Consider the following 27050-nt stretch of genomic DNA (forward strand, 5'->3'; position numbering starts at 1 on the left):
AGGCTGCTCCATTTATCCTTCAACCCCACCGCCCACTGAACCGGCACTGGCAAAGGCCACCAGCTATTTAAATATTGAGGAATCTGAAGAAATCGAAAGAATCCTGCGCAAACAAGCACATTGATGCACTAGCCTTCATAGTTCACTCCCGTAAGCGTCCCGTTTGTCAGAGACCTGCAGAGCTCCAGTTTGTTTCATCTAGGCTTGTCGATTCTGGGCTCAAGTGTATGAGTCTCAGCTTATTCGTGAGTAAAATAGAGGTAATGATACCTACCTCTTGGAGGTTTCGTGAGCATTAAGTAAAATTTACTATCTGGATCATAAGTGCCCAATTATATAGGAACAATTACTTTTCTTTTGGCTTTCAAAATATGGCATTCCCCAGGGATCTCTGTGCTCCTTCTCTGTGCACTTGTTGGACCACTCTATCTCCAGGCTACTCCTTAAATATTAATTTCTCAGGTAGCCATCCTCAGCTTAGAATTTTCTTCACTCATTTTCATAATTTCATCAATGGCCTATATCTTTATGATCCCCAAATCCCTATCACCACCAATCTAGATGTCCATGAGTTTAGATCTACCCAACAACAGATGCCACATCTGTTAGATCTCTCAGGCATCTCAATCTCAACATAGCCAAAGCAGAATTCATCTTCTTTTCTTAAATCTGCCCCCTCCTCCTCCAATTAGATGTAAACTCTGAGACAACAGGGACCATGTTGGGACATGGCTATACTCCCGGAGCCTAAAAAATACCTGGCTCATAGGAGGAAATAATTGCTGAAGGACTGAATGAACTTTTGTACATCAAAATGAATGCTATGAGAAAAAATGTTAAGGATCTTAGATCTCTTCTGTACTCTGGCTTTCTCAAGGAGAGGCCACCCTGTGTGATTCTGAGATAACAACTACACCTAAAGCCTTGATACCTCCTATTACACACACCACCTCATTTCAGTAGTCACAAGTAACATGAACACAAAACACCTGTCAACAATGGAAAAGTTTATGAATTTTATTTGATGGTTTCAATGTTTTTGAAAATTTTGTTAAAACCAGGCTGTATTTGGAACTGGATGACAGACATACTTTTAATATAGGGTTTTCATGAATGTGACTTTTCCAAAATATATTCAGTCCTAGGCCTCTTACTGCAGGCAGGTTCCATAGGAATGCATGAAAAAGAGGGTGGGAAAAAGTCCCCATAGGTATATGTAGTTTCTTTAAAAACAGGCTGCTGCTACTATCTGTGAAGCTCATAAAAAATCTTTCCATTTGGTTAGTCATCCAGAGTGAAGTCAAAGGGCTCAAACTCTTTCCGGAAACAGCGAGCTAGGTTCTCCTCCTCTTCCCTGCTGATCTGACACTGCCTCCAGTCAGACTTGTCAGGAATATTAAGGATGGCTTCACTGGCCAGGACCTCCCTGAAGAAAGAATTAAAGTCAAAAGGACAGCATCAGCTGGAAATCCCCCTCCTCCCTCTGTTCCTCTCCAATCAGACAACTCCTCAGTGTTACCCAAAGAAGGTATGCAAATTCCTCTGCTTGTACCATTTTCCTGTTCTTAGTGCCATCTTTGCCATCCTATCAACATCATACCAACTTAAATGACCAGTTCAGGTCCCACCTGTTTCTTAATGCTCTGTACCCCACTAACTTCTTCCTCTATTGAACAATTTTGAATTATACTGTTAATACTTTGAGAAACAACATGACACAGTAGAAGGAGGGCAGACACTGGAGTCAGAAAGATCAGAGACTTGATTCCATTCCTAGCTCTGCCACCTGTGGTCTGTTACTTAGACAAATTACTCTATCTCTGAGTTTTTACCTCCTCACCTATGAAATGAGAATAATATCACCTACCTTACAGGGTTTTTATAAGGTGTAGGAATAACAGTCAAACCTCCACAATAGCTGTGACTACAAGTTAAACTCTAGTCTGTCATCCCAACTAGACCATAAGGGCCTAGTAAAGTGAGATACCAAGTGTCATACCCTCTCTGTCTTGAAATTCTTCTGCCTCTCCTTCCACAGAATTCAGGCCAACACAGGCAAAACTACACAAGCTCACTATCAACCAAACAACTTATCTTGACCCTCAGGACTGAAAGTTACTATATGCGGACACACTACACACAAGCTGCCTTCTAATGCCAGCGTTTTTATTTGTATTTATTTTTACTCACTTTGATATAGTAGAAATAACTCTATTTGTGCATTTATATGGCCAATATTCTACTCTGAAGCTACAATAAGTAGAAAAATTGAATTCAAATCACAGAATTCCTCTAAGTCAAAGAACTGGAGCTCAAGTTCTGTTTCCTTAGGCAAACCTCTGAGCTACTTCATCTGTTAAACAGAGAGAATATTGTCTTTATTGTATAGTTGGGAAAATGATATCTTTCTAAGTTATTTTCTTACCTATAAAATGCCACATAACTGTAAATTAGTACTCTGAAAAATACTAAATGTTGAAAATACAACCATCATGAGCACAAAACCATTTGGAAAATCTCCCTTTTGTGGGCTTTATGTGCCTGTGTGTCTGTGAATCATGAGCCTGCAAAGTCAGTGTCCACATCTTCTTGTTGCTGAGGTAAAAACAAAAAGATAATGTCTTTTTGAAAATGCAGACAATTACATTTACTAGACTTATTGAATAGTGGCAATCTCTTGGGCACATTCTACATCAGTTCAAAACTGGTTCAAGATTCACTTAAAGCCCAGTTCTAACTAGGGGTAAAAAACAGCTACAAATGAGACACCAGCTTTAGATAATCTGTTCTGCACATTTTCTATTCTCCTCTATCCTCTGTCTCTTCTTGCCAACGTCTCCGTCTTCAGTCTTGGCTTAATTTTTATCACCCTGTATGTGGTTTTTCAGTTACGTACTACCTAATATTAGGAGCAGAAATGAAGCCTCATCAAGATCTTTAGGACAATAGAGAATAATGATGTTAAGACCTCATGGTTTGGGGCAAGTCAGATGTTAACATGTGTGACAGTAATTAATGCAGAATGTGAAAATGTTTTAGGGAACAATGAAAAAGTTTTAGAAGACAATTTACTTTAGAAATTCAGGGACAATGCATGAAATTGAGACAATACATGTACAGTTCCTGGCACAGAACCTACACAGAGCATATGCTCAATTAATGGAGCAATTTTCTATGCCTGGCTGGAGTGTCCTCACCCAAATCTTTGTCCTCTAAATCTATCTCTCAGGTTCAACTTTAATCCTTTCATGAAGACTTCCATCAAGTACAAATGAGCTCTCTCTTCTCTAAATTTCTAAAGTACATTGTTCTCCAAAACTTTTTCATTGTTCCCCAAAACATTCTCATATTCTGCATTAATTACTGTCACACATGGTAACATCTGACTTGCCCTAAGTCTATATATTTCTTAGGGCAAGTACTATTCCTTATTTATCTTTGTGTTAATTGTCCATGCATCTCACTACATTGTTCATATTAGATCTAGTAAAATTACATTTAAAAGAAGAGAAGCAAACAAACCTTCCAAACTGTAAAGGAAAATTCTTTTTAATTCTGTGAAAAAGCTTCTCTCCTGTGTCAAGTTCAACATAAAAATATGCTGCTCCTGGCTGTGCAATCTAAAGTAAACAGAGTTGCATGAGTTATAGTATAAACTATAATTTAGCAAAAATTCAGTCTAAAAACCCACAAAAAAAGAAAAGATACAAGTAGTTTACAGATACCAAGTCACTTGGGGAACCAGATTTTAAAAAGCGAAATTGGTAGATATTACCAAGATCCTCCCCATGGCACACAGTCTCCTAAATACCCACCTTAGGAAATTTTTAATTACCTTCTCTTCCCCGAAAAGCACTAGGACTTGGCTGAAATGCCATCTGGATCTCTATTCTAATCAATACCCCATACTCTAATCACAAATTTTCACTTCCTACTTAACATTTTAGAATACTTTGACAGTACCTCAGGTTCAACATGTCAAAAACCTCCCCCTCCTGTTTCACCTGCTTGATGTCAGAGTGCTCTGGGATCTCCAACAGCTCTATCTGTTGCTCCTGCGCCTGGGTAATGAATGCATCTTTTATGTCATCAGTGGTGCAGCAGCTGAGTGGCACAGGAATGACCTGGGAGCAGGGGTTGGGGGAGGTTAGGGGTACTTTGGGTAGGTCCCAGAGAAGATGTGCCCATAGTCCCTGAAAAGGTGCAAATCCATCACAGGGGCAGAGAAATACCCCTCAGCACAGATTCTCCTCAGGTCAGACAGGTCTATGTTAGCCTGTCCGTAAGGACTTAAACTTATGAGATAGCTTGCCACATGTAGGAGCCAAACTCTGGTGTGGGAAAGACTATCAAGAGGCCTCTTTGTCTTCAAGTCTTTGCCAGCTCCCATATATTATATGTGGCAGAATCAGGCCCATTTGAAAACTTAACAAATGCGCCAGAAAGAAAACCACCACAAGTACAGTCAAATTGTCCATAACCAGTCTCCAAATGTCTAAACTGCTAGCCCCATGCAGGCTCCGATTCGGTTTCATGCCTCTATGCCTCCATACAAAATATCCACTATTTGCAAATTCCATTGATCAAGGCCCAAATCTCCCTTAGAGCCTTCCTCAACTACCCATTCCTCTGTTAAACAAGATATTGTCTGTGCTGTTCACTTGCACTGACCATGCACTTCCCTGTGAAATCTCTGAAATTATCACTCGACTCTCTTTAACTCTGTAAATGAACATTAAGATAAACATTTATGTTAAACAATTTAAATATCAAATAAAAACAAAACATTTGAATATTAATTAAAACCAACATTATTTATATACATAGTATTTGAATATGTTAAAGGTATTTGTTTACCAATAAATATCAAGGGTCCCCATGGGGCCCTTCCATCTTGGCCAGAGACCACCTACCTGTAACTGGAGATGATGGCTCTTATAATTTCTCTCAAACAGAATACACCGCTTCCCTCGACTCTTAAAGAATCGCCTCAGTGTAGCCTTATATTTCTCCACCTCCTCTACCACCTCTGCTGAAAGCTCCACAACTGATTGGTAGTGTCCAATCGGCAGAATGAGAACATGGTCATCAGATAAGCCTCCTTTGGCCAGGGCAAGGTAGCACTGAAGAGAAAGCATGGAACTCAGACATGAATACCGCATATATGATTCTTCAGGGAGGAAAGCCTATGCAGAGACAGAGGCCATAAAAATTTGACCAGAAAGTCATCAATAGAAATTCTTGGACTTAAATCTGATTTTACAGGGTATAATAACAGTGTTTCCTAGAATCTGCTCAAGAATGAGATTAGATGCAACAAATTTTTATGCAACTATCAAATGAATTAGGAACAAATTAATTGGGAGAGACACACATGCAGGTTTTTAGCTTCAGTCACACCAGAGCTAAAGGAGACTGGAACAACAGTTGGCGTTTGCTTCCAGGCTGCAAACTTGAAAACAATTTTTCAGTCACTATCACCTTCAGCCACAGAAATATACCATCTCTGATTTCAAAATGACAACTTTCTGCCTCCCTACTATAATACCCAACGCCCCTCCCCAATATACCTCCTAGGCTTAGAAAAAAGGCTTAGATGACATGATTAAGCATCCATTGTCCCTGCAGCCTTGAGTGGCTGACTGATCTCTACAAAATTAAAATAAACATACAACCTAATGGGATGGAAGGATGAAGGAGAAAACATCAAATCCAGATACCTCCAAGAGGTAGAGAACTACAGTTTCCAACGATGGATGGCAGCCTTTAACAGCAACTAAAAATATTTCTGTCAAAACCAAACATAGGTTTCGAGAGGATGTTTTAGATATAGATAAAAGACAGTGTTCTAGTTTGCTAGCTGCCAGAATGCAATATACCAGAAACAGACTGGCTTTTAAAAAGGGGAGTTTAATTAAGTTGCTAGTTTACAGTTATAAGGCCAAGAAAATGTCCCAATTAAAGCAAGTCTATAGAAATATCCAATCAAAGACATCCAGGGAAAGATGCCTTGATTCAAGAAGGCCGAGGAAGTTCAGGGTCTGTCTCTCAAGTGAGAAGGCACATGGTGAACAATCAGGGTTTCTCTCTCAGCTGGAAGGGCAAATGGCAAGCATGGTATCATCTGCTAGCTTTCTCTCCTGGCTTCTAGTTTCATGAAGTACGTAGGGAGGCATTTTCCTTCTTCATCTCCAAAAGTTGCAGGCTCATGGACTCTCTGCTTCATGGTGCTGCAGCGTTCTCTGTTCTCTCTGAATCTCTTTCATTCTCCAAAATGCTTTCTCTTTTATAGGATTACAGAAGCCACCCAAATGGGTGGAGACATGTCGTAACCTAATCCAGTTTAACAATCACTCCTGATTAAATCATATCTCCAGGGAGATGATCTAATTACAGTTTCAAGCATGTCGTATTGAATAGGGATTAGAAGAAACGCCTGCCTTTACAAAATCGGATTAGGATTAAAACATGGCTTTTCTAGGGTACATACATCATTTCAAACCAGCACAGAGAGTTCAAATAGAGTTGAGAGGCCACTCTGGAGGTTGCTCTTACACAAGCTTCAGGTAGACACTGCTACCTATCATAACCAAACCCTAACCAGGACCATTCCAGCCAATCCTAAAGAACACCTAGGGCAATATATAAGATTCCACAAGGGTTCCATGCACTAGAGTAACTTTCCAGAAACCTACAACCTCCAGATGGGTCCCTGGACCAGATAAGTCCTAAAACCTAGAGGGCCTAGCCTCTCCAGAATATCAGCTAGTTCCATCTCCCTACTCCATATTAGCGATAGACTCTTCCAATATGAAAAATTTAGAATGACCATAGCCCAAACAGCCCTAAAGAGAGAGGTGGAAAGATGAAAGGTGATGGTGAAGTTATACAGAGAAGATAGGATTTAACAAATGAAAATGATTGCTGAATCATTAAACTGATATCTCTCTTAGTCTCCAGTATCTTAGAGTAGCTAGAAGTAAAAACCTAAAATTGTGGAATTGTAACCCATGTCAAAATCTGAAATGTGTTCTACAATTAATTATGATGCTTTGATTTGAAATTTGTTGCTTTTTTGTATCTATGTTATTTATCACAAAAAAGAAAAATAATGAGTATGACTACTGAATCATTGTATTGATATTTTTCTTTTTAGTCTCTAGTATACTAGAAGAGCTGGAAGGAAATACCTGAAATTCTGGAACTTGTAACCCATACCATAATTTGAAATTTGTTCTGTAACTGCTTGTTAAAATGTACTTTGAAATCTATCACATATCTGCATATATGTTATATTTCACAATAAAAATGTTAAAAATTAAAAAAAAAAAACATAGAGGACTTCTGAGAAAGATATCAGAGTAGGGAGCTACAGGACTCATTCCTCCTTCAAAATCAGCTAGAAGATAGGTAGAAACTGTCTGAAACAACTGTTCTGGGGCTTCAGAGTTGTTCCCTGTACAACATCCAGGGAAGAGCAGACTGAAGAGACTGAAAGATTGCAATAAAAAACTAACTCAATCCACCCATTGGCATTGGCACCCATCCTCTACCCTTGAGGCAAGCCGATTAAGGTCTGGTCCATAGCTGGTAGCCTCCAGTCAGAAAGGGAGGTGGAAGCCCTTCTCCCTAAGAACAGTGGGGATGAGTACTGATCATAGCTTTTGACTGGCAAATGTAGGTTGCTGCATTCCAGCTCTGAACTGCTGTTCTATCCCACCCTGAACAGGTACCACCCTGGCCACTATTTCAACCCTGCCTCCAACAGGGGCCAAGAAGTTGGAGGCTTAAAGACATTCTTCCCTAGGGCTGCGGGTAACAGTTTATCAAAGGGTGCCACCTTCCAAGCAGACAAGGAAAACGCAGCTTTGGAGAACTGGCAAAAAGGCCTTCTGGTGTCTTTCCTGACTCTCTCCCCAGGGTCCTGTGGAAATGGTCTGCCTTAACACAAAGCCAATCAATGATAAAACCCTAAACAGGAAACTGACCTTCACAGTAAATTCATCAAGATAATCGCATACCTAGACATCAGCAAAAATTACAAGCCATATTAAGAAAGAGGAAGATAAGGCCCAGTCAAAGGAACAAATTAAAAAGTCAGAGAAGATACAGAATTTGGAACAACTAATCAAAGATGTCCAAACAAATCTCCTAAATCAATTCAAGGAGATGAAGGAAAATATGGCTAAACAAATAAAGGATATTAGGAAGACACTGGACTACTGGACTAAAAAGGAACAGAGTAAACTGGGTTAAGCCATTCAGGAAAAGTTTAGAATGAAGTTTCTTCTGTTGATTCTCATTCTGAAAGTTACCACTTCTAGCTTTGTTCTCCCAATCAGAGATACAAACACAGAAGAAAATGATATGGGGTTTACCACAACTTGGGAGCCTTTTATGACCTCGACATGGGAAGACTTCCAATGACAAAAAAAAAAAGCCAATGGAAACCTCCTGCAGAATAAAATTCAATAAATGCAACAGTTCTTGGGCTTAAAAGTGACTGGGCAACTGGACACATCTACTCTGACAATGATGCACACCCCATGATGTGGAGTGTCAGACATTCATCATTTCAAGACAACACCAGGGGGCCCAGTATGCCAGAAACTTTATATCACCTACAGAAGCAACAATTTCACCCCTGACCTGGTGCATGTGGATGTCAACTCTGCCATCCAGAAGGCTTTTCAAGTACGGTGTGATGTGACCCCTCTGAAATTCAGAAAGATTAATGTAGGCAAGCCTAGTATTATGATCTCTTTTTCTCATGGAGCTCATGGAGATTTCTACCCTTTTGATGGAAAAAGCAGAGTTTTAGCCCATGCTTTGGACCTGGAGCTGGTATTGGAAGAGATGTACATTTTGATGAGAATGAAATCTGGACTAAAAATAACAGAGGGTAGAGTTCTTGCCTGCCATGCCAGAGACCCGGGTTCGATTCCTGGTGCCTGCCCATGCCACACACACACAAAAAAAAACAGAGGCATAAGCTTGTTCTTTTTGCAGTTCATGAGATTGGCCATTCCTTGGATCTTGACCATTCCAGTGACCTAAGGGCCATGTTTCCTACCTACAGTTATGTTGACCCCAACACATTTAGCCTCCCTAATGATGACATGTGTGGCATTCAGTTCCTTTATGGAGGCCCAGAACAGCACTAACCCATGCCAGATCCCGATAGTACAGAACTGTGTGACCCCCCAATTTGAGGTTCGATGCTGTCACTACAATTGGAAATAAAACATTTTTCTTTAAAGACAAGTTCTTCTGGTAGAAGCATGCTGAGACACCTAAGATCAGAGTTAGTTTAATTTCTAAATTATGGCCAACTTTGCCATCTGGTATTCAAGCTGCTTATGAAATTGGAGCCAGAAATGAAGTTTTTCTTTTTTAAAGATGACAAGTACTTGCTAATCAGCAATTTAAGAACATATCCAAACTATCCAAAGAGCATACATTCTTTGGGTTTCCCTGACTCGGTGAAAAAAACTGATGCAGCCGTTTTTAACCCACTTATCTACAAGACTTACTTCTTTATAGATAACTGGTATTGGAGGTAAGATGAGAAGAGACAACTCATGAACGATCATTATTCCAAACTGATTACCAGAAACTTTCTAGGAACTGGACCTAAAATCAATGCAGCCTTCTATTCCAAAGGAGCTTACCAACTTGAATATAATATTCTATCCAATCATGTCACCAGAAGGTTGAAAAGCAATAGCAGTTTGGGTTGTTACGAATGGTATAACTAATGTTGTTTGTCAATTCATTTTAATAAGTATTTATTAAATACTTACATAGAAGTTTTTCAATTTTGAAAACCCTTAAGATATGGTGATTTGTCAATTTTTATACTACTATTGAGTTTGCAAATAGAAACATTCAAAAGCCAAGAGAATACCTTTTGGGGAATGTTCTGTAAGGTTGGACTGAAATTATAACTACCTTTTGGCTTACCTAAAATGAACAACTTCTCGATTTTAATTAAAAGTAAAAACAAAATTATTAGGTCGGGGAAACAGGGAAGATCACCATGACTCAAGCTGTGTAAAATGTGCCACCCCTTCTAGAGGTCACCTAACCCCCTTGCTTAAAAACCGCCCACGAGGACTTCCTGGAAGATGGCGGCTTAGTAAGACGCGCGGATCTTAGTTTCTTCTCCAGGACACCTACTAGGGGAGTAGAAACGATACAGAAAGCACCCAAAGCCACAACAGAGATAAAAAAGACAGCGTACCCCATCCTGGAACGGCTGGCTGGCTGAGAGAAGCAGCTCGGGTGAGATCGCCGAGGCGCGCGGGCCTTACCGGGCGGGGTGGCAAGCGGCCGGAATTACTCCCTTCCCCCTTCCCGGGCCGGCTGGGAGAATTGGAGACGTGGTCCCCTGAAACCAAGGCGGCTGGCACCCACACCATGTGCAGCCCCCGGACCAACTGAGAGAATTGGATCGGAAACCCCCAGGCCGCGGAGAACGGTGACCCCGTGACTCCCGGGGAACGTGCACTCTCTCGGGCGGGCCGCTGCCGCTGGCGCCCTCCCGCCACGCTTGTTGCCCAGGGCCGACTAGGAAATTCGGACGGGCTCTTTCCCTGGCTGCGGCGACCAGCAACCCTCCCTGCGTTCGGACACCCTCCCTGCGTTCGGACCCCGGGCCGGCTCAAGCCGCTTCGGCTAGCGAACCCCCAGGACGGCGAGAGTTTTCCAAAGTTTAAGGTCCCACAGCACCTTTTACTGGTGGGACCCGCAGACAAACGTGTGCCACGAGCGCCACCTACTGGGCAGGATAAGAAAAACAGAACCCAGAGATTTCACAGAAAAATATTACAACCTTGCTGGGTTCAACACCAAGAGAAATCTGAATAAATGCCCAGACGCCAGCAGCAGAAGATAACTGTCCACGCTCAAAAGATTGAGAATATGGCTCAGTCAAAGGAACAAACCAATAGCTCAAATGAGACACAAGAGCTGAGACAACTAATGCTGAATATACGAACAGAAATGGAAAACCTCTTCAAAAATGAAATCGATAAATTCAGGGAGGACATGAAGAGGACATGGGCTGAACATAAAGAAGAAATAGAAAAACTGAAAAAACAAATCGCAGAACTTATGGAAGTGAAGGATAAAGTAGCAAACATAGAAAAAATAATGGATAGCTATAATGATAGATTTAAAGAGACAGAAGATAGAATTAGTGATTTGGAGGATGGAACATCTGAATTCCAAAAAGAAACAGAAACTATAGGGAAAAGAATGGAAAAATTTGAACAGGGTATCAGGGAACTCAAGGACAATATGAACCGCACAAATATACGTGTTGTGGGTGTCCCAGAAGGAGAAGAGAAGGGAAAAGGAGGAGAAAAACTAATGGAAGAAATTATCACTGAAAATTTCCCAACTCTTATGAAAGACCTAAAATTACAGATCCAAGAAGTGCAGCGCACCCCAAAGAGATTAGACCCAAATAGGCGTTCTCCAAGACACTTACTAGTTAGAATGTCAGAGGTCAAAGAGAAAGAGAAGATCTTGAAAGCAGCAAGAGAAAAACAATCCATTACATACAAGGGAAACCCAATAAGACTTTGTGTAGATTTCTCAGCAGAAACCATGGAAGCTAGAAGACAGTGGGATGATATATTTAAAATACTAAAAGAGAAAAACTGCCAACCAAGACTCCTATATCCAGCAAAATTATCCTTCAAAAATGAGGGAGAAATTAAAACATTCTCAGACAAAAAGTCACTAAAAGAATTTGTGACCAAGAGACCAGCTCTGCAAGAAATACTAAAGGGAGCACTAGAGTCAGATACAAAAAGACAGAAGAGAGAGATATGGAAAAGAGTGTAGAAAGAAGGAAAATCAGATATGATATATATAATACAAAAGGCAAAATGTTAGAGGAAAATATTATCCAAACAGTAATAACACTAAATGTCAATGGACTGAATTCCCCAATCAAAAGACATAGATTGGCAGAATGGATTAAAAAACAGGATCCTTCTATATGCTGTCTACAGGAAACACATCATAGACCCAAAGATAAACATAGGTTGAAAGTGAAAGGTTGGGAAAAGATATTTCATGCAAATAACAACCAGAAAAGAGCAGGAGTGGCTATACTAATATCCAACAAATTAGACTTCAAATGTAAAACAGTTAAAAGAGACAAAGAAGGACACTATATACTAATAAAAGGAACAATTAAACAAGAAGACATAACAATCATAAATATTTACGCACCGAATCAGAATGCCCCAAAATACGTGAGGAATACACTGCAAACACTGAAAAGGGAAATAGACTCATATACCATAATAGTTGGAGACTTCAACTCACCACTCTCATCAAGGGACAGAACATCTAGACAGAGGATCAACAAAGAAATAGAGAATCTGAATATTACTATAAATGAACTAGACTTAATAGACATTTATAGGACATTACATCCCACAACAGCAGGATACACCTTTTTCTCAAGTGCTCATGGATCATTCTCAAAGATAGACCATATGCTGGGTCACAAAGCAAGTCTTAACAAATTTAAAAAGATTGAAATCTTACACAACACTTTCTCGGACCATAAAGGAATGATGTTGGAAATCAATAATAGGCAGAGTGCCAGAAAATTCACAAATACGTGGAGGCTCAACAACACACTCCTAAACAACGACTGGGTCAAAGAAGAAATTGCAAGAGAAATTAGCAAATACCTCGAGGCGAATGAAAATGAAAACACAACATATCAAAACTTATGGGATGCAGCAAAGGCAGTGCTAAGAGGGAAATTTATTGCTCTAAATGCCTATATCAGAAAAGAAGAAAAGGCAAAAATTCAGGAATTAACTATCCATTTGGAAGAACTGGAGAAAGAACAGCAAGCTAACCCCAAAGCAAGCAAAAGGAAAGAAATAACAAAGATTAGAGCACAAATAAATGAAATTGAAAACATGAAAACAATAGAGAAAATCAATAAGGCCAGAAGTTGGTTCTATGAGAAAATCAATAAGATTGATGGGCCCTTAGCAAGATTGACAAAAAGAAGAAGAGAGAGGATGCAAATAAATAATATCAGAAATGGAAGAGGAGACATAACTACTGACCTCACAGAAATAAAGGAGGTAATAACAGGATACTATGAACAACTTTACGCTAATAAATACAACAATTTAGAGGAAATGGACGGGTTCCTGGAAAGACATGAACAACCAACTTTGACTCAAGAAGACATAGATGACCTCAACAAACCAATCACAAGTAAAGAAATTGAATTAGTCATTCAAAAGCTTCCTAAAAAGAAAAGTCCAGGACCAGATTGCTTCACATGTGAATTCTACCAAACGTTCCAGAAAGAATTAGTACCAATTCTCTTCAAACTCTTCAAAAAAATCGAAGTGGAGGGAAAACTACCTAATTCATTCTATGAAGCCAACATCACCCTCATACCAAAACCAGGCAAAGATATTACAAAAAAAGAAAACTACAGACCAATCTCTCTAATGAATACAGATGCAAAAATCCTCAATAAAATTCTAGCAAATCGTATCCAACAACACATTAAAAGAATTATACATCATGACCAAGTAGGATTCATCCCAGGTATGCAAGGATGGTTCAACATAAGAAAATCAATTAATGTAATACACCATATCAACAAATCAAAGCAGAAAAATCACATGATCATCTCAATTGATGCAGAGAAGGCATTCGACAAGATTCAACATCCTTTCCTGTTGAAAACACTTCAAAAGATAGGAATACAAGGGAACTTCCTTAAAATGATAGAGGGAATATATGAAAAACCCACAGCTAATATCATCCTCAATGGGGAAAAATTGAAAACTTTCCCCCTAAGATCAGGAACAAGACAAGGATGTCCACTATCACCACTATTATTCAACATTGTGTTGGAGGTTCTAGCCAGAGCAATTAGACAAGAAAAAGAAATACAAGGCATCAAAATTGGAAAGGAAGAAGTAAAACTATCACTGTTTGCAGACGATATGATACTATACGTCGAAAACCCGGAAAAATCCACAACAAAACTACTAGAGCTAATAAATGAATACAGCAAAGTAGCAGGTTACAAGATCAACATTCAAAAATCTGTACCATTTCTATACACTAGTAATGAACAAGCTGAGGGGGAAATCAAGAAACGAATCCCATTTACAATTGCAACTAAAAGAATAAAATACCTAGGAATAAATTTAACTAAAGAGACAAAAAACCTATATAAAGAAAACTACAAAAAACTGCTAAAAGAAATCACAGAAGACCTAAATAGATGGAAGGGCATACCGTGTTCATGGATTGGAAGACTAAATATAGTTAAGATGTCAATCCTACCTAAATTGATTTACAGATTCAATGCAATACCAATCAAAATCCCAACAACTTATTTTTCAGAAATAGAAAAACCAATAAGCAAATTTATCTGGAAGGGCAGGGTGCCCCGAATTGCTAAAAACATCTTGAGGAAAAAAAACGAAGCTGGAGGTCTCGCGCTGCCTGACTTGAAGGCATATTATGAAGCCACAGTGGTCAAAACAGCATGGTATTGGCATAAAGATAGATATATCGACCAATGGAATCGAATAGAGTGCTCAGATATAGACCCTCTCATCTATGGACATTTGATCTTTGATAAGGCAGTCAAGCCAACTCACCTGGGACAGAGCAGTCTCTTCAATAAATGGTGCCTAGAGAACTGGATATCCATATGCAAAAGAATGAAAGAAGACCCATCTCTCACACCCTATACAAAAGTTAACTCAAAATGGATCAAAGATCTAAACATTAGGTCTAAGACCATAAAACAGTTAGAGGAAAATGTTGGGAGATATCTTATGGATCTTACAACTGGAGGCGGTTTTATGGACCTTAAACCTAAAGCAAGAGCACTGAAGAAGGAAATAAATAAATGGGAACTCCTCAAAATTAAACACTTTTGTGCATCAAAGAACTTCATCAAGAAAGTAGAAAGACAGCCTTCACAATGGGAGACAATATTTGGAAATGATATATCAGATAAAGGTCTAGTATCCAGAATTTATAAAGAGATTGTTCATCTCAACAACAAAAAGACAGCCAACCCAATTACAAAATGGGAAAAAGACTTGAACAGACACCTCTCAGAAGAGGAAATACGGATGGCCAAGAGGCACATGAAGAGATGCTCAATGTCCCTGGCCATTAGAGAAATGCAAATCAAAACCACAATGAGATATCATCTCACACCCACCAGAATGGCCATTATCAACAAAACAGAAAATGACAAGTGCTGGAAAGGATGCGGAGAAAGAGGCACACTTATCCACTGTTGGTGGGAATGTCAAAGGGTGCAACCACTGTGGAAGGCAGTTTGGCGGTTCCTCAAAAAGCTGAATATAGAATTGCCATACGACCCAGCAATACCATTGCTAGGTATCTACTCAAAGGACTTAAGGGCAAAGACACAAACGGACATTTGCACACCAATGTTTATAGCAGCATTATTTACAATTGCAAAGAGATGGAAACAGCCAAAATCTCCATCAACAGAAGAGTGGCTAAACAAACTGTGGTATATACATACGATGGAATATTATGCAGCTTTAAGACAAGATAAACTTATGAACCATGTAATAACATGGATGGACCTAGAGAATATTATGCTGAGTGAATCCAGCCAAAAACTAAAGGACAAATACTGTATGGTCCCACTGATGTGAACGGACATTCGAGAATAAACTTGAAATATGTCATTGGTAACAGAGTTCAGCAGGAGTTAGAAACAGGGTAAGACAATGGGTAATTGAAGCTGAAGGGATACAGACTGTGCAACAGGACTAGATACAAAAACTCAAAAATGGACAGCACAATAATACCTAATTGTAAAGTAATCATGTTAAAACACTGAATGAAGCTGCATCTGAGCTATAGGTTTTTGTTTTGTTTTGTGTTGTTTTGTTTTGATTTTACTATTATTACTTTTATTTTTTTCTCTATATTAACATTCTATATCTTTTTCGGTTATGTTGCTAGTTCTTCTAAACCAATGCAAATGTACTAAGAAATGATGATCATGCATCTATGTGATGATGTTAAGAATTAATGATTGCATGTGTAGAATGGTATGATCTCTAAATGTTGGGTTAATTTCTTTTTTTCCGTTAATTAAAAAAAAAAAAAAAGAGAAGGGATAATTGGAGATGAAGGGATACAGACTGTACAACGGGACTGGATATAAAAACTCAGAAATGGACAGCACAATACTACCCAATTGTAATGCAATTATGTTAAAACACTGAATGAAGCTGCATGTGAGGTATAGGTTTTTTGTTTTTGTTTTTTTTTCTTTCTATTATTGTTTTAATTCTTATTCTGTTGTCTTTTTATTTCTTTTTCTAAATCGATGCAAATGTACTAAGAAATGTTGAATATGCAACTATGTGATGTTATTAAGAATTACTGATTGTACATGTAGATTGGAATGATTTCTAATTGTTTTGTTAATTCTTTTTTTAATTAATAAAAAAAAAAGTAAAAATAAATAAATAAATTAATTAATTAATTAAAAAAAAACCCGCCCACCAGGACCCAGCCACAAGCTGGCAACTCCCTACTTGGAGTTCTGTGAGCTCTGCCCGGGAGCGCAGGAAAAAACTCACTCACTCTAAGGTTTTTTGGTCTGCCTCTTCTCTCTCTCACCTCCTAAACCTTCCAAAAACGTACCTAGAACTTTAAAAATGACAATAAAAGTAAACTAAAGAATTGTGATGCACTTTTATTCTGCTGACTTAATATATTAACTTAAAAACTTTGAAAAGAAAAAAAAATAGCAGATACTAGGACTTGGTCCCATGCAGCTTGGGAAATGATCAGAGGTAGCAGCCTGGATCCTTCCCATCTCCTTCAGGGACATAGACTATAAAACCACTCACAGTAGTGAGTTAGAGCCCCACACATATCCAGATACAGCAACCCAAGTCCACAGAGACCCAAGGATAGAACACAAGCTACTGAGGAATGTTGAAGACAAAAGGGCCCCAAGGAGAAGTTCCCAAAGTGAAGCATTAGGGAGGGAGTGACAGAACCTACTTGTGCTTTTATGTACCCCAGAAAAGACCATGTCCTTTTAATCCCTTCCTGTGGGTACAGAACTGTTTTGGGTGGGACCTTTTGGTTAAGGGTCTTAATCTTTTTACTGGGGTCCTTTTTAAGAGGATAAAGGACAGAAAAAGCTGAGAAAGCTTAGAAAAAAAGCCTCAGAGAAGCTAAAAGAGGACTCACAAAGCTTAAAGAGGAGGTCATTGGAACCGCAAGCTGAAAGCAACAAAATCCAGGAGCAAAGAACCAGCAGAAGCCAGCCATGTGCCCTGCTATCTGACAGAGGAACCCCGGATGCCAGCAGCCTGTCTTTAGAGTTCAGGTATCATCCTGTTGATACCTTAAATGGGGCGTTTTCACAGCCTAAGAACTGTAAAGTGTAAGTCTATGCCCCCTACAAAGGTACCCAATCCTATTTTGGCTGCAAAATACTGATGATCCAACGGTCAAAGGAGCCTTAATATAACTCCAGTCAACGAAAGGAGAAACCAACCTGCAGTATAATCCCATCAAGATAATCAGATGAGCAGATATCAGCAAAAAATCACAAGGCATACTAAAAAGCTGGAAGATATGGCACAAAGGAACAAATTTAAAAGTCTTCTCTAAGACACAGAATATGGAACTAATCAAAGATTTTCAAACAATTTTCTTAAACAAATTTAAGAAGATGGCTATAGAGATAAAGGAATGTAGAACGGAATGATCATATGTTGTGAATGTTTGTGTTTGTTTGTTGTTATATTTTTTAAAAATTAAAAATTAATAAAAAATTAATTAATTAAAAATAAATTTTAAAAAAGAGATAAAGGATATTATGAAGACAGTGGATGCACATAGAGAAGAATATGAAAGAATACTAGAAAAATAACAGACCTTATGGAAATGGTACTATAGATGAAATTAAAAATATGCAACAAACACACAACAAGTACAAAGAGGCAAAGGAAAGGATCAGTGAGCTAGAAGACAGAGCATCAGGATTTGAACAGACAAAAGAACAAATGGTAAAAATAATGGAAAATTCTGAGCAGGGTCTCAAGGAAAAAATTGACAACATGAGGCACACAAACATATACATCATGGGTGTCCCAGAAGAAAGAAAAGGAAAGAGGGCCAGGAAAAATATTTGAGGGATATATCAGGGCTGAAAATTTCCCAACCATTATAAAAAGATATAAATATGCAAACCCAAGAAGCCCAATGTACTCCAAACAGAATAAATCCAAAAAGACCCACTCCAAGATGCATACTAATCAGACTGTCAAATGCCAAAGAGAAAGAATTCTGAAAGTATCAAAAGAGAAGCAATTCACCACATACAAGGGAAGCCAATAAGATTAAGCTTCTATGTACCTAATCAGGGTGCTCCAAAGTACATGATAAAAATCTGGCAAAACTGAAAGAATTAACAGATGTCTCTGCAAGAATACTGGGAGACTTCAACACAACTCTCTCTTCAATACATAGAACATATAAACAAAGGAGCAATAAGGAAACAGAGAACCTAAATAACATGATAAATGAAGTAAACTTAATAGACATATATAGAACAGCAAACTAATCCCAAAACAAGCAGAAGGAAAAAAATAACAAAGATTAAAGAAGAAATAAATGAAATTGAGAACAAAAAAATAACAGCAAATTAACAAAACCAGAAGTTGGTTCTTTGAGAAAATCAATAAAATTGGCAAACCCTTAATTAGATTGACAAAGACAATAGAGGATGCAAGTAAATAAAATCAGAAATGAGGAAAGAATCATTGCCACAGACCCCATAGAAATAAAAAAGATCGTAAGAGGATATTATGAACAATTATATGCCAACAAACTAAACAACTTAGATAAAATGGACAATTTCCTAAAAACACACAAAAAAACCTACACTGACTTGAGAAGAACTAGATGATTAAGCACATTTACAAAGTTAATTTTCCAGATAACTAAAGTTCCTATAAGCCTCATGAGCACTAAAACATTTTTTTTAATTTTTAGAATAACTGATTTTTTTATTGTGTTAGCCTTTTCTTTATGTCTGGGGGTCATCACCATGACTATTAGCTTTTATTTTGTGATTTTATATGTGATGCGAAGGTTTCTAGTCTAAACAGTCCCGTACTACAGTACTTGCAGTTCTTGCGAATAATTTCACACTTGGCCCAATCTCATCCCTGCCTTTCAAACTTTTACCTTCTAATATGTTCTATGTTTAGATTATCTCTAACATGTATAAACAGGACTTAAATGAATGTTCCTCCCATAAATAAAATGCATGGATTTCGCAAAAGTTATTTTGGACTCTTAGCAGTCTTTCCTGAATTTTACCAATTTGTAGTCATGAACCACCAGCACAGTTCTATGTACAATCCTTGAGGAAGGTATGGAAAAGACAGAGAAAGCCAAGAAAAAAAAAAAAGATAAAAGGAGATCAAGAGGAATGATTACAGAGAAGGATCCTATATCCTTTGCCAGACACCCAAGTTGCCACAGGTTCCCAAGAGGTTTCTACCAGACAAAGACAATCCAGATAAATGTAGAATTAATTACTAGATAGGATCTACGCTAAAATCTTCAAATTCCCTACTGGGGTGCCACAAAAAAGACCAGAGATGCCTTTCTGCCCCTCTAGCTTCAGGCTAGATGAGAAGCATACAGAGTGTTTTGATCTTCCCTGTTCTAGTTTGCTACCTGCCAGAATGCAATATACCAGAAAGGAATGGCTTTTAAAAAGGGAAATTTAATAAGTTGCTAGTTTACAGTTCTAAGGCTGAGAAAATATCCCAATTAGAGCAAGTCTATAAAAATGTCCAAATTCAGGCACCAACAAGGCACTCAAGAAAGGCCAGTGATGTACAGGGCTTCTCTCTCAACTGGAAAGGCACATAGCAAACATGGTAATGTCTGCTAGCTTTCTCTCCAGGCTTCTTGACTTCATGAAGCTCCCCTTAGGGTATTTTCCGTCTTCATCTCCAAAGGTCTCTGGCTGCGTGGGCTCAGATAGTTCTCATGGCTATCTCATTATTCTTTCCAAAATGCTTCATCTTTTAAAGAATTCCAAATAAACTAATCAAGACCCACCTGGAATGGGTGGAGCTACAAATCCCCCTAATAAAAGATTAATACCCACAGTTGAACAAGTTACTCTCTAAAGAGATAATCTAATCAAGTTTCCAGCCTATAGTGCTGGATAGGGATTAAAAGAAATGGCTGGCTCCATAAAATGGATCAAGATTATAACATGGATCAAGATTTTAACATGGCTTTTCTAGGGCACATAATCCTTTCAAACCAGCACATTCCACCCTCTGGTCCCTAAAAAAGACATGTTTTTCCCATATACAAAATACATTCACTCCACCACAATATCAGAAATCCTTAAACAATTTCAGTAACAATACAAATACAATATAACGTTAAAACCAGTACAAGGCTAGTTACAGGCATGGTCTGTTTAAGACGAAATTCCTCTATGGCTCTGGACCTGTAAAACTCAGAACAAGTTATTTGTTGTCAACATACAAAGGATGAACAGTCATAGGATCCATAGTCCCATTTCCATAGGGAGAAATTGGAAGGAACACAGGGGTCACCGGACCCAAGCAGTTTAAAAAACCTGCATAGCAAATTCCATTAGATTTTAAAGCCTGAGGGTCATTTATCTTCGGAGCTTAAAAAGCGGTAGTCCCACCCTTCCCAAGGGCCTACACAACGGCCCACCTCTCTCCAAATGCAACCATGGGGGACGACATTGGGGATACCATCTTTTTCTCAGCTCCACCCTCTGCAAGGATCAGGGCTGTACCTGGGCTCCTTGCCATCTCCAGGGCAAACGCTCAACCCCTCCATGTGGTGGTAGCCAGGCTCTCCCCAAGCCCCAAGGAATATGCTCTACCCTCTCCAAGGACTGAGGCAGCACAACTCTTCCACCGCAACAAGTGGAAGGCCCGTCCTCTGCCTTTAGGGCAAACTCAGCCTCTCAAAGTACTTGGCTAGGTCCTCTCTCCTGGTCGGAGGTTTCTTAACTTTAGACTTAGCTTCCATAGTTCTGTCTTTGAAGTTATTTCACCTTCACATTGTCCCTTTTCTGAGCCCTTCAGTACAGACCGACAGCAGCTCTATTTATATAGGCCCCACAGCACTCTTCTGGCTTTCTATGCAGTAAGCAAGGATCGTGCCCATCAGATAGCATGAGTTTCTACAAATCCTTCTTGGGTAAGTCCATCTGCATTCCGGGCTTTCTCTGAAATGGGTGATTGGTTACACATTTGGCCAAATCATCACATGGGGTACCATTCTCTGGGGTCTCCCTTCCTGGAAGCCCAGAATTTTCCAGAACATCAGTTTCTGATTTCTTTGTACCCAACGGTTCAGTTCTCAGCTTATCTCTTTCCTGTCACATTTCGCTATAAGCTGTAAGAAGAAACCAGGCTGTATTTTCCACATTTAACTTGGAAATCTCTTCTACTAAATATCCAAGTTCATGGCTTTTAAGATCTGCCTTCCAGCCAAAGCCACTAGTCAATTTTGCAAGATTATCTGCCATTTTAAAACAAGGATCACCTTCTTTCCAGTTTGCAATAACACATGCCTCATTTCTGTCTACAGCCTCGTCAGAGGTACCTTTAGAGTCCACTGTTCTACCAACAGTCTCTTCAAAGCATTCTAGGCCTTCTCTATCAAGTTTCTCATAACTACTCCAAAATCTTCCCCTTATCCATTTAATAAGCATGTTTGGTATTTGCAAACAGCAGCAGCACCCCACTTCTCCGGTACCAAAATCTGTTCTAGATCCATCTCCATGATATGGACCACAATTAAAACATGGCTTTTCAGAGATTGAGAGAGAGCAACTCTACGAAGCAGAGAGTCCACCAGCCAGCGACCTTTGGAGATAAAGAAGGAATATGCCTCCCGGGGAGCTTCATGAAACTGGAAGCCAGGATATCTCCTAACGCTCTGTACGCCATATGCCCTTCCAGATGCGAAAAGAACCCTGACTGTGTTCGCCATGTGCCTTCTCATTTGAGAGAGAAACCCTGAACTTCATCGGCCTTCTTGAACCAAGGTATCTTTCCCTGGATGCCTTTGATTGGACATTTCTATAGACTTGTTTTAATTTGGACATTTTCTCAGCCTTAGAACTGTAAACCAGCAACTTATTAAATTCCCCTTATTAAAAGCCAAAAAAAAGGCTTTTCAAGGGCACATAATCCTTATAAGTAGCACATTCTCCTGGGCCATACCCTGAGTTAGATACCCTGGTTATAGAAGGTAAATGGAAAGGAGAGGTCATGTTTCCCTGAGGTCTACAGGAGCACTAAGCTAAGTCACCCACTCTAACTCTTTTTTCCTTACATGGGATCTTAAATCTATTAAGCTTTCCCAACTGAAAGGCAGCCCAAAGCCTGCTTCTTCTATAAGTCATATGGGAGAGAAGAATGGTACAGACTAATCCAAAGAGAAAAAAAGGGTCCAAGAGAGTCAATACAGAAAGGGAATTCCTGTAAAGCAAGAGCTTTCAAGTTTGCTCTTTTCCCCACTGAAGCATCATCCATCCACAGGTTCAAATACATGACAGGCCTTGACCCTATCAGTACTCCACTGGAGATGAGTGTGCCACTAATCAGAACCTGAAAAATAAATGTAAAACACTGGAACTTTTCAGTCTGAAACAACAAAAGCAGGAGAGGGATGCGGCTGAGACTCTATTCAGTGTATTCAAGGTCACAATAACAGGTCTTCAGATTGTTAGAATAAGCTAACGAAAAGGCCACTCTTAGAAAACAAAATTACAACAAATCAGTGAAAAACAGATAAAAGCATCCACCTGCAGAAGAACCACACACACTTAAGAAGTGGCTTGTAAATATTTCCCTCAGGAGCCTTGGGAAACATTCAATCCTAGTTACAGATGACAACAACTTTAAGCCTTCCTCATTCTAGGTGAATATGGAATGAAGGATAATGGTCTATATGGAGCTGAAAGAAATGAGAGTCAAAGAATATTTAATATTTAATAAAGTCCTGGCGAAGTCTGAAATAGACTGTAAGATATACATAATTCATCAGGATTTTCCACACCCTGAAAAAATCATCCTCACTATCATCCAGCTTTCCTAGTCTAATTCATGCTTACCAAGCAATCTACCTATTAACCTGAGTTCCCAGATACCCACACCAGGAATGTGGATATCAGTATTCCTATCATTAGAAAGCTATATCCTCTCCTATAAGGCAAATCTTACCACTTAAGTCTTTCATATGATTAGTCAATGTGAATCAGTTCCCAGTGTTAGATAATTTTAGATAAAACTAATAAACTCAAGTTCTGAATCTGAAACTCTAACAAGAATACTAATATTTTTAAGCCAATCTGGCTATATAAACAACAGAGAACTCCCTTTTTAGGACAAAGAAAATCTTCTTGAACACAAGCAAATCATTGCTACAATTTATATAGACTTATATAGGGAGTATATAAATAACTTATGTGGACAGCTTAATTGAACACTATAAGTACATGGAACCTTGAGTAGGCCATAAGATTTTGTAGGTTTGTCCACAGTGATGCCCCAATAAATCCCGCAGTGATTTGAACAGTGAATAAAAAAGTATTTGCAAAGTTCCCTTGGGGGAATGGTGAATAAGGGGGAAAATTCAACCTCCCCAAGTGGAGAATTCTTGATATTCTCACAAGCAGTGGGGACAACCAAGGCAATAGGCTGAGTCCCCAGTCTTGGGGTTGGTCATGTGAAGCTTGACCTCACAAAGGATAGGTCAAGCCTATTAGGCCTAAGAGTCACCCCCAAGAGAACCTCTTTTGTTGCTCAGATGTGGCTTCTCTCTCCAGCCAACACAACAAGCAAACTCACCGCCCTCCCCCTGTCTACATGGGACATGACTCCCAGGGGTGTGGACCTTCCTGACAACATGGGACAGAAATCCTAGAATGAGCTGAGATTCAGCATCAAGGGATTGAGAAAACCTTCTCGAACAAAAGAGGGAAGAGTAAAATGAGACAAAATAAAGTGTCAATGGCTGAGAGATTCCAAACAGAGTCTAGAGGTTATTCTGGAGGTTATTCTTATGCATTAAATAGATATCACCTTGTTAGTCAAGATGTAATGGAGAGGCTGGAGGGAAGTGCCTGAAAATGTGGAGCTGTGTTCCAGTAGCCATGTTTCTTGAAGATGATTGTATAATGATATAACTTTGGTGATGTGACTGTGTGATTGTGAAAACCTTGTATCTGATGCTCCTTTTATCTACCTTATCAACAGACGAGTAAAACATACAGCATAAAAATAAATAATAGGGGGAGCAAATGTTAAAATGAATTTAGTAGATTGACATGCTAGTGATCAATGAAAGGGAGGGGTAAGGGGTATGGTATATATGAGTTTTTTCTGTTGTCTTTTTATTTCTTTTTCTGAATTGATGTAAATGTTCTAAGAAATTATCACGATGATGAATATGCAACTGTGTGATGATATTATGAATTACTGATTGTATATGTAGAATGGAATGATCACATATTGGGAATGTTTGTGTTTCTTTCTGTAATTTTTTTTTAATTAATAAAAAAATTTTTAAAAAAAGAATGAGTTTGTTGTTATATTTTTTAAATTAAAAATTAATATAATAAAGGAACAAGAAATTGAAGGGAAAAAGTATATAAAAGCATCACTGTAGGGAATTCATAACTATTTGAAAAAGAGGGAGGAAGAAAGGGAGAAATCTTGTAAAACTGGCTCTACAAACCATAGGAGAATGACTACAATAAAAAAAGACAAACAATAACAAATTTTGGTGAGGATGTAGAAAAACAGGAATTCTTATTCAGTGTTGTTGGAAATATAAATGATACAGCACCTTTGAAAAACTTTGGCAGTTTCTTAAGTTAACCATAAATTTACCATACAACTCAGCAATTCCACTCCTGGATATCTACCTGAGAGAAAGCATATGTCCATACAAAAATGTACATGTAAATGTTCATAGCAGCATGATCCCTAACAACCCAAATGTCCAATGGATAAATAAAATGTGATAGATACATATAATGGAATACTCCTCAGCCATAAAAAGGAATGAAGTTCTCATACTACAATATGGATGAAATGCAACAATGTTATTGTAAGTAAAAGAAGCCAGGTACAATATGATTCCATTTATATGAAATGTCCAGAAAAGGCAAGCCTATAGAGACAGCAAGTAGATAGTGGTTACCTGGGGCTGAGAAAAGGGATTAATGCTAAATGGGCATGAAGGATCTTTTTTTTTTCTATTGAGAAATCTTCACACATATACATTCCATGTATGGTGTACAATCAATGGCTTATAATATCATCACATAGTTGTATATTCATCACCATGATCATTCTTTAGAATATTTGCATCACTCCAGAAAAAGAAAAAAGAAAAAACTCATACATACCATATACCTCACCCCTCTCTCATTGACCATTAGTATTTCCATCTACCCAATTTATTTTACCCTTTGTTCTCCCCAATATTTATTTATTTATTCATCAATATTTTTATTCATCTGCCCATATCTTGGATATAAGGAGCATCAGACACAAACAAGGTTTTCACAATCACACAGTCACATTATAAACATTATATCTTTATAAAATCACCTTCAAGAATCTAGGCTACTGGAACACAGCTCAACAGTTGTAGGTACTTCCCTCCAGCCACTCCAATATACCATAGACTAAAAAGGGATATCTATAAAATGCGTCAGGATAACCTCTCAACTGTTTCAAATCTCTCAGGCATTGAAACTTTATTTTATCTCATTTCTCTCTCCCTACTTTTGGTCAAAAAGGCTTTCTCAATCCCTTGATGCCGGGTCCCAGCTCATCCCAGGATTTCTGTCCCATGTTGCCAGGGAGATTTACACCTCTGGGAGTTATGTCCCTTGTAAGACGGAGAGCAGTGAGTTGCCTGCTGAGTTGCTTAGGGAGACAGGCCACATTTGAGCAACAAAAGAGGTGCTCTGGGGGTGACTCTTGGGCCTAATTTTAAGTAGGGTTAGCATATCCTTTGCAGGAATAAGTTTCATAAGGGTAAACCCCAAGATTAAGGGCTCAGCCTATTGATTTGGTTGTTCCCACTGCATGTGAGAATATCAGAAATTCTCCAAATGGGGAAGTTGAATATTTCCTCCTTTCTCCCCATTTCCCCAAGGGGACTTAATTCACTATCCAAATCACTCTGGGATTTATCGGGGCATCACACTAACCTGGGCAAACCAATAAAATATCATGCCCTATTCAAGATTGCATGTATTTATGGTGTTCAACTAAACTGACCATACAAGTTAAATTAGGAAATGCACAACCCAAAATACAAATTTTGCATGCAATAAACATCTCTCCCTTTATTCTCACACAGAAGTTGAAGTTTTAAAATATGGACAATATCATCCTTTACCCTGTATTCTCATATACCTTAGTCCTATCCAGATCAGTTTCATTCATATCTTTACTTGATGTCTGATCACTTTTTCAATTTTTTAAACAGTTTCTATATTGGATACTGCTGGCTTTCATAGCTTCAGAGCTCTAACTCTGAGTCTCAGGTGGGCATGAAGGATCTTACTGGAATTAGGCAAATGTTCTCAAACTATATTATCTTGATGGTCATACAACTCAGCAATCTACTAAAAATCACTGAATTATACACTTAAAATAGGTAATTTAATGATATGTAAATTATGCCTCAAAAAAGAAGAAAAACACAGGTTTCTCCTTTTCAGTAAAAGGTTCATGGAAGTCACTTACATTTGTGCCAATGTTGACCACCAAATGCTTTTCCACTTCAGGGCTGGCAAGGCAAAACCAGCAAGGTCCTGGAGGCTGAGCTTCATGGGGAAGAAAGACAAATGTTACTATGATAAAAGCACTAGAGTATATAATCACATATAGAATTTAGCCTTCTCTGATCGT

The 27050-nt window shown here is 38.7% G+C and overlaps 1 protein-coding gene, 1 non-coding gene and 1 pseudogene across 6 annotated transcripts in view; 1 reads left to right on the forward strand and 2 right to left on the reverse strand.

Moving 5' to 3' along the window:
• Window positions 1-1004: 1004 nt before the first annotated feature.
• The window catches only part of CWF19L1 (CWF19 like cell cycle control factor 1), a 48730-nt gene continuing 22684 nt past the window's right edge, over window positions 1005-27050 (reverse strand). For 2 of the 4 annotated variants that reach the window (XM_077125737.1, XM_077125736.1), the window contains exons 10-14: window positions 26886-26965; window positions 4914-5186; window positions 4005-4124; window positions 3523-3620; window positions 1005-1426 (exon numbers count right to left, since the gene is read on the reverse strand). In XM_077125737.1, coding sequence (XP_076981852.1) covers window positions 1282-1426; window positions 3523-3620; window positions 4005-4124; window positions 4914-5186; window positions 26886-26965 — 716 coding nt within the window. In that variant the 3' untranslated portion in view covers window positions 1005-1281. Of the gene's footprint in view, window positions 1427-3522; window positions 3621-3963; window positions 4125-4913; window positions 5187-26885; window positions 26966-27050 lie in introns of all 4 variants that reach the window. The other 2 variants (XM_077125739.1, XM_077125738.1) reach the window with 2 other exon arrangements.
• On the forward strand, window positions 1196-10111 carry LOC143654149 (macrophage metalloelastase pseudogene; annotated as a pseudogene). Its single transcript, XR_013161691.1, has 2 exons — window positions 1196-1528; window positions 7157-10111. The product of XR_013161691.1 is annotated as a macrophage metalloelastase pseudogene (transcript).
• On the reverse strand, window positions 4314-4461 carry LOC143654690 (small nucleolar RNA SNORA12). The gene has a single exon (XR_013161886.1). It is a non-coding gene; the product is annotated as a small nucleolar RNA SNORA12 (small nucleolar RNA).

This window comes from Tamandua tetradactyla, chromosome 13, assembly GCF_023851605.1.
Source record: "Tamandua tetradactyla isolate mTamTet1 chromosome 13, mTamTet1.pri, whole genome shotgun sequence".
Taxonomy (NCBI): domain Eukaryota; kingdom Metazoa; phylum Chordata; class Mammalia; order Pilosa; family Myrmecophagidae; genus Tamandua; species Tamandua tetradactyla.